This window comes from Hemibagrus wyckioides, linkage group LG18 (assembly GCF_019097595.1).
Source record: "Hemibagrus wyckioides isolate EC202008001 linkage group LG18, SWU_Hwy_1.0, whole genome shotgun sequence".
NCBI classification, from domain to species: domain Eukaryota; kingdom Metazoa; phylum Chordata; class Actinopteri; order Siluriformes; family Bagridae; genus Hemibagrus; species Hemibagrus wyckioides.
In genome coordinates, this window is record NC_080727.1 from 3612501 (window position 1) to 3625040 (window position 12540).

Below are 12540 nucleotides of genomic sequence, written 5' to 3' on the forward strand. Positions count from 1 at the left end.
CACACACACTTTAACCTCAGTGACCCTGCAGTCTGGACAAACACAGACAGATAATGGCATTACAGTTCTGCTTAACATCTCTGATAAAGTCTCTCACACACACACACACACTCCCTAAACCTTCTCTCATCCAGACATGGACCTTTCCTCCATCTTCCTAGGACACCCACACACACACAATCACTTTTCCTCCATGTGTATGTATTCCTATCTCAATGTCTCTCTGCTCCCCACACACACACACACACACACACACACACACACACCTCAGTGACCTGGTGGCTGTAGCTGGTGCCTGAGCTGAAGATTATTGACAGAGTGAGTCAGTGAGTCTGGACCTCATTGATTGACCTCAGCAGTGAGGGCAGGCAGCTCCGCTTCGCTCCCAGAGTCCGACGTGATACACAACTGAACTCATTTTGACAAAAGACCACAAGCTGCACACAAACGTCGCACAAAACACAATGATGGGAAAATTTCAGCAACATTACAGTAAGGGAGAGTGATGTGAGGAGGAGTGAAGATCCCATCACGATACAGGATTCTGCAGTGGACCGTCATCTGGACCATGCACAGGTCTGCTAACTAACTGCCAGGAAAAACAGCCGATCGTTTCATTTTGTGGACGATAAAGAAACTCGCCAAAGGAGGAATAGATAAATAAAGAGATTAAATAATTAAAACAAAATAAAAAACATATTGATCACCTTTATAAAATAAATTAATTTAAATAATTTAAATAAATACATAAATAAATATAAATAAAATCATGATCACTTTTGTGAGAGAATAAATCAATTAAAATAAATAAATAGAAAAATAAACTGAAAATTAATAAATTAAATAAATAAAAATAAAAAACCTTGATCACTGAGAGAATAAATTAGTTAAAATAAATAAAAAATAAATAAATGAATAAAAATAAAAAAATCATGATCACCTCTGTGAGAGAAAAAATTGTTATAAATAAATAACTAAATAAATAAATAAAAATAACTATATAATTAAAAATAATAAAAATCCTGATCACTTTTGTGAAAGAATAAATTAATTAATTAAAAGAAAGAAAAAAAAATGAATAAATAAATAAAAATAAAAAATCATAAATCACTTGTGAGAGAATAAATTAATGAAAATAAATAAATAAAAGTACATTAAATAAATAAATAAATAAATAATGAATTTATTCTCTCACAAAAGTGATATGATTTTTTATTTTTAAAATAAATAAATAAAAATAACTACAAAAATAAAGATAAAAAAATCACAATCACTTCTGTGAGAGAATAAAACTCCTAGCATTAAAGACAGATATGTAACGACTTCCTGTAACAGCTGTACTCGTGTTCCACAAAAATCTGCAGGCCGATATCATACAGTTTGCTTGATTCTTCGAGCGTCACATCTTGAGAGCATCCAGAAAGGAAACACAGAACCCACGGAGGCTTAGTACTCCAGAAGGAATGTCTACAGATCTGAAATCGATACCTCGGTGGGCGAGTGTGGGACCGAGGAATTGACCAGGAAGAGCAAATGGCTCCATTGACCAGTCGAGCGCTGACCCCATACGAGCGAGGTATGGATTAGTCACGGTCATCGACGTCTGGTGATTCGGAGAGGTTTGCAGGGCGGGTGTGTGATAAATCGTTAGCTGGGGAGGAAGTGGTGTGTTAAATGTGAGCTTACAAACTTCCAGTATTTCTGTCCATTATTTATCTGAATTGGGAAATGGAAGAATTTCACTGAATTTCACTGCGTTTCTCAAAAAAAAAAAACCAAACTCATACGATTCCTTTTGGTTTGTGTGAAACGTGACTTCATCTAACGTGACTCCTAAATACAGTCAGTGACTAAAGGGAAAAAAGGAAAAAGGGAAAAGGGAAAAGAAAAGGAGGAGAAGGAAAAAGGAAAGAAAAGGGAAAAGGAAAAAGAGAAAAGGGACAAGAAAGAAAGGGAGAAAGGGAAAAGGGAAAAGGGAAAGGGAAGGGAAAGGAAAGGAAAGAAAAGGAAAAGGGAAAAGGAAAGAAAATGAGAATGAAAGAAAAGGGAATAGGAGAAGGATGAAGGAAAGAAAAGGGAAAAGGAAAGAAAAGGGAAAAGGAGAAAAGGGACAAGAAAGAAAGGGAGAAAGGGAAAGGGAAAGGGAAGGGAAGGAAAAGGAAAGAAAAGGAAAAGGGAAAGGGAAAAGGAAAGAAAATGAGAATGAAAGAAAAGGGAATAGGAGAAGGATGAAGGAAAGAAAAGGGAAAAGGAAAGAAAAGGGAAAAGGAGAAAAGGAAAAAGAGAAAAGGGACAAGAAAGAAAGGGAGAAAGGGAAAAGGGAAAGGGAAAGGGAAAGGGAAGGGAAGGGAAGGGAAGGAAAAGGAAAGAAAAGGAAAAGGGAAAAGGAAAGAAAAGAAAAGGAAAAAGAGAAAGGGAAAAGGAAAGAAAATGAGAATGAAAGAAAAGGGAATAGGAGAAGGATGAAGGAAAGAAAAGGGAAAAGGAAAGAAAAGGGAAAAGGAGAAAAGGAAAAAGAGAAAAGGGACAAGAAAGAAAGGGAGAAAGGGAAAAGGGAAAGGGAAGGGAAGGAAAAGGAAAGAAAAGGAAAAGGGAAAAGGAAAGAAAAGAAAAGGAAAAAGAGAAAGGGAAAAGGAAAGAAAATGAGAATGAAAGAAAAGGGAATAGGAGAAGGATGAAGGAAAGAAAAGGGAAAAGGAAAGAAAAGGGAAAAGTAAAAAAAAAAGGGAATAGGAGAAGGATGAAGGAAAGAAAAGGGAAAAGGAGAAAAGGAAAAAGAGAAAAGGGACAAGAAAGAAAGGGAGAAAGGGAAAAGGGAAGGGAAGGGAAGGAAAAGGAAAGAAAAGGAAAATGGAAAAGGAAAGAAAAGAAAAGAAAAGGAAAAAGAGAAAGGGAAAAGAAAAGAAAAGGAAAAGAGAAACGGGAAAAGGAAAGAAACGGGAAAGGGAAAAAGAAAGAAAAGGGTAAGAGGAATGGAAAGAAAAGAAAAAGGGAAAAAGTGAAAAATGAAAAGGGAAAAGAAAAGAAAATCTATGATGTAGCTAAACTTTGATGTAAATAGTGCTGGAGTTAAATATCCCTTTTAAAAGTAAATGAAGGAATATCAATAAAAATAAATAAATGAAACAGAAATCCACTCGATCACCGGCTATAAACAAAATCAATTCTGTCTTTATTCATCATTAAATGGATCTGCTTAAAAAATCTACATAAAGAAATAAAAACTTAAAGTTTACCACAGTGACTCAATTCAAAATGTTCTTGCGGTTTCATTCCTACGCAGAGAGATTTTTCCTTAAAAAGACGAGCGCAGATGAAGGGCATTAGGGCACTTAGTCATGCGTTACCATCTGCCTGAGGGGGAAAATAATAATAATAATAATAATAATACAGGTGTACATCAACACCTTCTGTCTGGTTTCTTAACGGAAAAATCGTCCTGAGTGACGTGCATATTAATCCTCATCATCAACACCTGCCTCTGAGATGGATTTATTTTTGTTTTAACCACAGTGTTCATGTGGCAGTGGGAATTCACCCTGATGATATACTGGCCTAAAGGGTGTGATGATGCGGCGGCGCTTTAGTCTGTCCAGCGTTCTCGTCTGCTTATAGAGAATGAGAGTGGAGAGATCAGTGATGTCAGAAAGATGACTGTTAAAAAGAAAAGTTTCACACACACACACACACAGTAACCTCCCAGCGTTCTTTATCTGGTCAGCCGTGACCTTCCTCCAGCCCCATCACCTCCTTGTTCCTCGCCCTCGTGCAGGCTGACAGGACAGTGATGGAGTCAGCACTAATCCGGAGGACAGACACACACCGAGTCAGTCTGGAGACAACAATGTAAAGGGTCGGCACACACGCACACGCACGCGCACGCACACGCACACATAGAGCACACATCTGGAAGCTATGGAGATATGAGGAGTGATTCATTACAGGACTGTGTTCATGCACAGTAAGTGATACGTGTCTCTTCCACTCTGAAGACAGAAAAACAAGTCTTTAAGCTCCTCCTTCATTCTGAGGTGTGGGAGGAGATTCACGCTCTTCTTACAGCCGTCACACACCACAAACACCTCCTCTATACACACACCTTCATAATATAAGTGCTGCATGTTGTCTGTCTGTCAAACACTCACACTCACATTTCTGACATTTGGCAAACCCCTTTATCCAGAGAGACTTACATTTTTATCTCATTTCATACAACTGAGCAGTTCAGGGTTAAGAGCCTTGGAGGATTCAAACTCGCAACCTTCTGATCACTAGTCCAACACCTTAACCACCAAGCTACCACTCACTCAAAAACCCACTCACCCACCCACCTACCCACTCACATCACCCACCCACTCACGTCACCCAGTTACTCACCCACTCAATCACTCACCCACTCACTCACTCAGCCACCCACCTACCCAGTCACTCACTCAGCCACCCACCCACTCAATCACCCAGTCACTCACCCATCCACTCAGTCACCCACCCATCCACCCAGTCACTCACTCAGCCACCCACCCACTCAATCACCCAGTCACTCACCCACTCAGTCACCCATCCACCCAGTCACTCACCCACAGACCCACCTACCCACAGACCCACCTACCCACCGACCCACTCACCCACCCACCCAGTCACGTCACCCAGTCACTCACCCACCCACCCACTCACGTCACCCAGTTACTCACCCACTCAATCACTCACCCACTCACCCACCTACCCAGTCACTCACTCAGCCACCCACCTACCCAGTCACTCACTCAGCCACCCACCTACCCAGTCACTCACTCAGCCACCCACCCACTCAATCACCCAGTCACTCACCCACCCAGTCACTCATCCACTCAGTCACTCACTCACCCACCCACTCACCCACAGGCCCACCCACCCACACTCTCTCTCTCTCTCTCTCTCTCATGCACACACGCGCACAGAAAAAGAAAAAAGGAAAGAAAAGGAAAAAGGCAAAAGAAAAAGGAAAGAAAAGAAAAGGGCAAATGAGAAGGGAAAAGGGAAAGGAAACAAAAGGAGAAAATGAAAAGGAAAGAAAAGGAAGAAGAGAAAAGGGGAAGAAATGGTGCTGGCACAGTGCTCCAGGAAAGCAAACTGAAGAGTAAAACATTAACACATCACTCACACCTCGACTTTCTCAGGCTTGCCGTTTTGATTCACCCCCCCCCCCAACCCCCATTCATTTTCCAAAGCATAAAACAAGACATTTCTCCAGGTAGGAAAATCGGAGCATGGTTTAATTTACATCTCCACTTCCAGAAATGACGGCCACTAAGATACGCAGAACAAACCGAGGCGGCGAGGCGACAGGAAGCCCTGACCGAGAACACACTCGGGCAACGAGCCTCATTCCTGGAGTTACAGGATACACGCTTTCACCGGGGCCAAATCTGGAAACGGGGAATTCTCCCAGGCGCTCGGCGAGCCAAAGAGCTCCCGGCATCGGAAACGGGATCGGCTCTGGCATTCGGAGTGGGAATTCCGCTTGGCGAGTGGTTTGGGATGGAGGACAGGAATGGGGAAAGCATGCGCTGGGAGAAGGCTCGAGGCTCCATTTAGCTCGTCTGCTTTGCCCGTCAGACAATAAGAGCGTGTTGTCTGGATTCCACAGAACAGGATGACTCACGAGCACCCACACACACACACACACACACACACCTGTGTGTCAGAGATGTTAATAATCTCATTAACTGTCTGTCTGCGCTGTTCCGAGGTGTTACAGGACACGTTGGCTTTTCTTTTTCCATTTTCTAAGAAAAAGGAGATAATAATAATAAAACAAACATGCCGGGAACTGGGGACATGGCCTCCTGACATAGTTTATGGTTTTGTATGAGTAATATTTCACATGCTTATTATCCAGCATGCTCTCTTCTTCAGTTTTTCTAACCGTATCAAACATTTACACTTGTATTTATTTATTTATGTATTTATTTATCTGTTCTGCTTCATCAGAAAACATTACACTTCATCACATGCATCATATTGTATGAAGATTAGTTACACACATTGATTAGATAGAGAAAATAAGCTATTTATCACTTAAATAGGAATATATAATTATATTTATTTTAAAATTTAAGCTTCTTGCACGACAAGTCTTCTAGCTTTCGGTTCACATCAAATACCAGGGACTGGAAAACTAGGAGTCGACTCAGAAGCTTCGGAGCTTCAGAAGCTTCGAAATCATTCACTTTCTTTTTTTTTTTTTTTTTAACAGGTTAGAATAATATCTTAGACATCCAGAAATGCTGTCCGAGCTGCTGTTAGAGAAAACGAATCAACTTCATTCAACCATTCAGAATCGTTAATATGATTCGCAGATCACTGGACAGGCAGTGACAAAGTGTGTGAGAGAGAGAGAGAGAGAGAGAGAGAGAGAGAGAGGGAGAGGGAGAGGGAGAGAGTGCAAGAGTGAGAGAGAGGATAGACAGACAGATAGAGAGAGAAAGAGAGAGAGGGAGAAGTTTACAGAAAGTTAGGAAAAGAGAGGTAAATGGTGGAGGAGAGGGACGAGAACTTCACTCCTTCTTCCTGAACAAAGGATTAAAGATCATGTGTCCTTTCTTTCACGCTACACCGACAGCCGCTGTAATACAAAGCATTTCTTCTTCCTGTGTGGATTCTACATTGTGTGCGTGTGTGTGTGTGTGTGAGCGCAGTATTGGATGCACGTTTCTGACAGTATATTGTAAATTCACACGGTGTGGGAAGCTTCAGCAGAGCTGACAGATCATCTGACGTGTCCCTCTCCTGAACCCTGCCTGCCACTGGGGGAGAGGGAGAGAGAGAGACAGAGAGAGAGAATAGACTGGACGTGGAAACGTGATGGAGTGATAACGAAGGCACAGGACAAACGTCTGGATCCAAATAAGACTCCACACACAGGTGACGGAATGACTCGGGGTGAAAGTCTGAGCAGGGGTCTATTTCTGAGTTCTGATTAATGGAAGCAAGTCTAATGTCAAGTTTCTGAGTGCTTTATACACACACACATACATATACACATATACACATATATACACACACACATATATATATATATACACATATATATACATATATACATATATACACCCCAATCAGGTACAACATTCTGAGCACTGAGAGGTGAAGGGAATACTCCTCATCATGGCACCTGTTAGTGGGTGGGATATATCAGGCAGCAGGTGAACATTTTGTCCTCAGAGTTGATGTTAGAAGCAGGAAAAATGGACAAGTGTAAGGATTTGAGTGAATTTGATGAAGGGCCAAATTGTGATGGATAGACCACTGGATCAGAGCATCTCCAAAACTGCAGCTCTTGTGGGGTGTTCCCGGTCTGCAGCGGTCAGTATCTATCAAAAGTGGTCCAAGGAAGGAACAGTGGTGACCCGGTGACAGGGTCATGGGCGGTCAAGGCTCATTGATACACGTGGTGACTGAAGGCTGGCCCGTGTGATCCGATCCAACAGACGAGCTACTGTTGATCAAATTGCTGAAGAAGTTAATGCTGGTTCTGATAGAAAGGGGTCAGAATACACAGTGCAGGACGGGTCAGGGCTGTTTTGGCAGCAAAAGGGGGACCAACACAATATTAGGCAGGTGGTCATAATGTTATGGCAGCACACACGAGCACTCTTCCAGACTCCCTTCACCCTGTATCACATCACTACAGCTCCCTTTAATGTGTGTGTGTGTGTGTACATTACTCCCACTGTCTCCTGGCTGCAGAACAGCTCCCTTGAGATAGGGACAGGAGTGTGTGTCAGCATGCCTGTGTGTGTGTGTGTGTTACTCACTGGCCACCCCTGACGCGAGGCCATACAGCAGACCTCCTCCGTCTGCCTGAGGCTGGAAGATGTGCGCTGCAGGTGGAGGACATTTCTCCTGCCTCACGAAGTTATACAGCAGAGTCTTCACCAAGCGACTGGTCAGTGACAGACTACACGGAGAAGAGAGAAAAAAAAACAAGAGATTATTTTACAAGCCTGTGAAGACGATGTGAAGAGGGATGATATTTAAAAGCGTCATATAGAGCAGGAGTCCACAACCACCAGCACCAGGGCGGTGGATCATTTGGTACCAGGATGACAACAATAAACTTATAATTTTATATTATATATATATATATATATATATATAATATCGGTCGCGAAAAACCCAAAAACAAATATCACTAGAGAGCTGCCCCATCACCCACCCATAACACCCCCCCAGCCCCACATCCCTGACCGCCGGGGCCAGACTATAAATTGTCCAGTATCAGCCCGGTCCATGGTACCAAACAGGTTGAGGAACCCTGCGAAGAACAGTTGCCTCTCACACAGGTAGGATGGAGTGTGTGTGTGTGTAAAGCACAGAGCTATACAATGAAGGTGTTAATCACACACAACTCTTCCTGCTGATGGAGGTATGCTGTAGTCTTCAGGGGAAAGGCTGCTTCTATATATATATATGGAAGGTGTTGATTAATTTTCCAGAACGGCGCTCAGACAGGTAACGGCACATGAAGGCTTTATATTACTGCTCCTTCATATTACTGCTCCTTCATATTACTGCTCCTTCATATTACTGCTCCTTCATATTACTGCTCCTTCATATTACTGCTCCTCCTGATCTACTCCATCTTCCAGAAGGTTCTGTACTTTGGGGAATTTAACACTGTTTAGGAAAAGGTCTTCCTAAATACTTCAGGGTGTGTGTGTTATATATCTGGATCATCATATACATGTGTTCACACAGACAGTCCATCTCACACACTGACAGTCTCAATCACACACACACACACAGTCCGTCTCACATCTGGGAGAACATCAGCAAAAACCTTTCATCAGGATGATGACTAAACTCAAGATCTGAGAAATTTTAATCGAGTCTCCGAAGTTTTTAATTTAACTTTATTTAAAGAGAAAAAAAAATGAAGTGTGTGTTTGTGTGAATAATAAGTGTGTGTGTGTGTGTGTGTGTGTGTGAGACAGCTTTAGCAGTCTTTCCCGTGTGCCCTGGCTCACCTCCCAGCAGTAACGCAACATGGAAAACAAAGCGAGGAGAAAAACAAAGTCAGACCTGAACCACTCCAAAACACACCAGTCACGCTGACTACACGGCTCTCACCCTTACACAACACTCGAACCCACGCCAAGCTGCTAGGTCTCAGTGTTCTCACTCCAATATCTCCTGTCCTCTCCTGCCCCCGAGTCTTACATTAAAACCCAATCACACCCCGGTGCAGGCCACCAGAGTAGAACTGGCTCGCTGTAAACGAGAGAGAGAGAGAGAGAGAGAGAGACAGAGACAGACACAGAGAGAGACACAGAGAAAGAGAGAGAGAAAGAGACAGAGACAGAGAGACAGAGACAGAGAGAGAGAGAGAGAGAGAGAGAGAGAGAGAGAGAGAGAGAGAGAGAGAGAGAGAGAGAGACAGAGAGAGAGAGAGAGACAGAGAGAGAGAGAGAGAGAGAGAGAGAGAGAGAGAGAGAGAGAGAGAGAGAGAGACAGAGAGAGAGAGAGAGAGAGAGAGAGAGAGCTCGGATCCTAGCAGGCTGCTTTTCTCTGAACGTGGGAACGTTTGTGGGAAAGCCGTGTCTGTCCTGATCCGAAGCTGGAAAAAACGGCTGCAGAGGGAAAGCTCTGGTGCAGAAGCTGATATGGTGCCAATGGCTCGGGTTTCACCTCCTTAAATAAAAAAAAAAGGTCAGCGCTGCAGGATCGGACATCAGAACATCGAAAGAGAAAGAGGAAAAGTCTTAGCTGAGAGATGGGACTAGAATTACATTCTAACGACAGAATGCTAGGATTAAAGCTCTACTCGCTGAGGTCCGATTTGATCTGCCCGCTAGCAAACGTGCCAAACTGACCGTCTTAAGTAACCCGAAGAGCTGAAGCGAATAACCAACAATGTCACCTAGCGAAATGTCACGTTGAGAGCTGCGGCTGTAGCGCGTGATGGCTGTAATGCGGTACCGCCGATGCCCCGGTGCTGCACCTAAAAGTAAGCCAAGCGCAGAACCTCAGCCAAATAACTCCGGCTCCACTTTGCTGACTGAGCTCGGGGAGGTGAACTTCAAGGCCAATATGATGATGCTAATGAGACCCGCAGATGAACTTAAGGAGTGGAACAGCTGCTGAATTAATGAAGCCGCTAATTTCCATTCTGAACGGCAGGATGCTGTCAGTGGCCGTCTGCCTCCGACGGTAAGGAGGCATAGGAAATGAGACGCTACAGTTTTGACGCTACGCGCCGCAAAGGCCACGGCAAGGTTATCCACGTGAAAGTAAACTTGCTGAACACAAACTAGACGCGCCGGATGACTCCGCCGTGGCTCGGCTGCTTTTAGTAGAGTTTAGGGCTTAATGGACTGAGATCTCGATTCCGATTGGTCAGATGGTGTCCATTCATTCCTTTAACATTATCGCGGTCAATTCTGCGGTAGAATATACGGCGACTTGTACATAAAACACAGATTACAAACTGCTGACAGGGTGATGAGACAATCATCAGTAGTTTTAAGGAGTCTCCAGTGCCAGTGCTTTAGGGCAGTAGTAAAGGCTCTGGTTGTTGATCAGAGGATCGAGATTTAAGCCCCAGCACCTTAACCCTTTCTGCTCCAGGGGTGCTGCATCATAGCTGCTCCTGCGCTCTGACCCCAACTTCCTCATGGTCATGTTGGAACAGGAAGGGGTCATCCCCAAACTGTTCCCACAAAGTTGGGAGCATGAAATTGTCTTGGTATGGTGAAACATTAAGAGTTCTATTCACTGGAACTAAGGGGCCGAGACCAACCCCTGAATTCAATGATTTGGAGGGGTGTCCCAAAACTTTTGCCAATATAAGTGTATGTTGGATTCACAATACCGAAATGGAGTCCACACACTCACCATCGCCCCCTGGTGAGGCAGCGATAAACACGCCCCTCCCTCAGAATGTCCTTGTGGAACAGCTGATAGGACAGCAGAACCAGCAGGGTGGTCACTGCCTCGAACAGGATGTTGTAAGTGATGTCCCTGAAACGGCAAGAAGAAGAAAAGAGTGAAAAAGTCTGCAGGATGCTATACATCATCATAAACACACACAGAGCTCACATTCCATTAAATCAGAGCTCCGAGCTACGGTGCGGCTCCGAGTTAATTAGTTACCGCTCTATTACAGTAAAGCATGGCTGATAAATGAAGTGTAGAGGGGCAAACACCTTTCAGGCAAATGGGAAAACGTCCTGTTAATGTGATCTAATGTGCGCTAGCGAGCAGAGTTCATTCACATTAGTCATGTTGAGCGTAATTCATCTGCAGTCATTCAGGCCCGTAGCTTATTGTGAGCGTGATGGAGCGAACTCTCTGACCCCTGCGGCACTCTCGCTCAAAGCTCTCGCTCATTGTTCCACGTTTCCTTCCCTGGCCGCTCCAGATTCACTTCCACTTGGCACAAACACCTTTTACTTTCACACACACACACACACACACACACACACACACACACACACACACTGCTGCTGCTATTGTTAGCAATTTACACAGAGTTGCCACCGACTCATTCTACACGTACAGTATGTTATGTAAGAGGAATAAAACCACTGGGAGTTTGCAGTTATAGAAAAATAGTCAAGGACAAAAGACGGTGAGACGAAGTCACCAGGTGCATCCCAAATCGTACCCTATTCTACTCTATTTTGTCGTATAAACAGTGTGCTTAGTACCCACTTAATCAACAGAGAAAAGAAAAACAGAAAAGCTTTGGACACTCAACACTCTCACCTTTGCTTAGGTAGAGGAAGAGGGGCGGGGCTACCATCTCCAATGTTGGGCTTCCGACGTCTTAAATGGGCTCATGTTGAGTCAATGTGTTAAATTCCCTGGATTCTGCCGTTACACGTGTCTGACATCGTCATGGTGCACGTAGTGTATAGTGTAAGTGTATATTATGTCATGAAGTTGATTACTTCCCTATAACAGCATGTTCAATTCAATTCAATTTTATTTGTAAAGCGCTCTTAACGACGGACGTTGTCTCAAAGCGGTTTTACAGAACATAAACAAAAAAAGTCCTAGATTAACATTACAAAAATCATCCCTAGTGAGCAAGCCTCGACTGTGGCGAGGAAAAACTCCCTCAGATGGTATGAGGAAGAAACCTTGAGAGGAACCTGACTCAGAAGGGAACCACATCCTCATTTGGGTGACAGCGGAGAGAGTGATTAGAAATGATTATAAACACCAGAGAGTGTGAATATAAATGATTATAAAAGATAGATTTTTCAGAAATGAGCTCCGTCCCAATCCTGAATCATCTTCCTCAACATACGACTCAGGGAGAGAGAGGGTTAGTGGGAAAAACTCGCCAACACACAACCAGCAAAGCTCTGGGGTCTCCTAATCACTTCGCAGGAAGTAAGCGAACTTCTCCGGTTCATTTTTAATCGCAGACGCATCAAATATCTTCCAGCGTTTTCTGGCACGGCTAAGCCAAAAACCGCTGTGTAATTCCTCATTTCTCCTGCCTGCTTACTGGCACGGGCGCTCGTTTAATTCCCTTAATTGGCAGTTAGC

At 43.6% G+C, this 12540-nt stretch overlaps 1 protein-coding gene across 1 annotated transcript in view; it reads right to left on the minus strand.

Annotated features, from left to right (window-relative positions):
- Nucleotides 1-12540, minus strand: part of dym (dymeclin) — an 80384-nt gene that overhangs the window by 57477 nt on the left and 10367 nt on the right. The window contains exons 7-8 of the mRNA XM_058415203.1: nt 10876-11001; nt 7797-7939 (exon numbers count right to left, since the gene is read on the minus strand). Of these exons, the coding sequence (XP_058271186.1) occupies nt 7797-7939; nt 10876-11001 (269 nt within the window). The remainder of the gene's footprint in view (nt 1-7796; nt 7940-10875; nt 11002-12540) is intronic.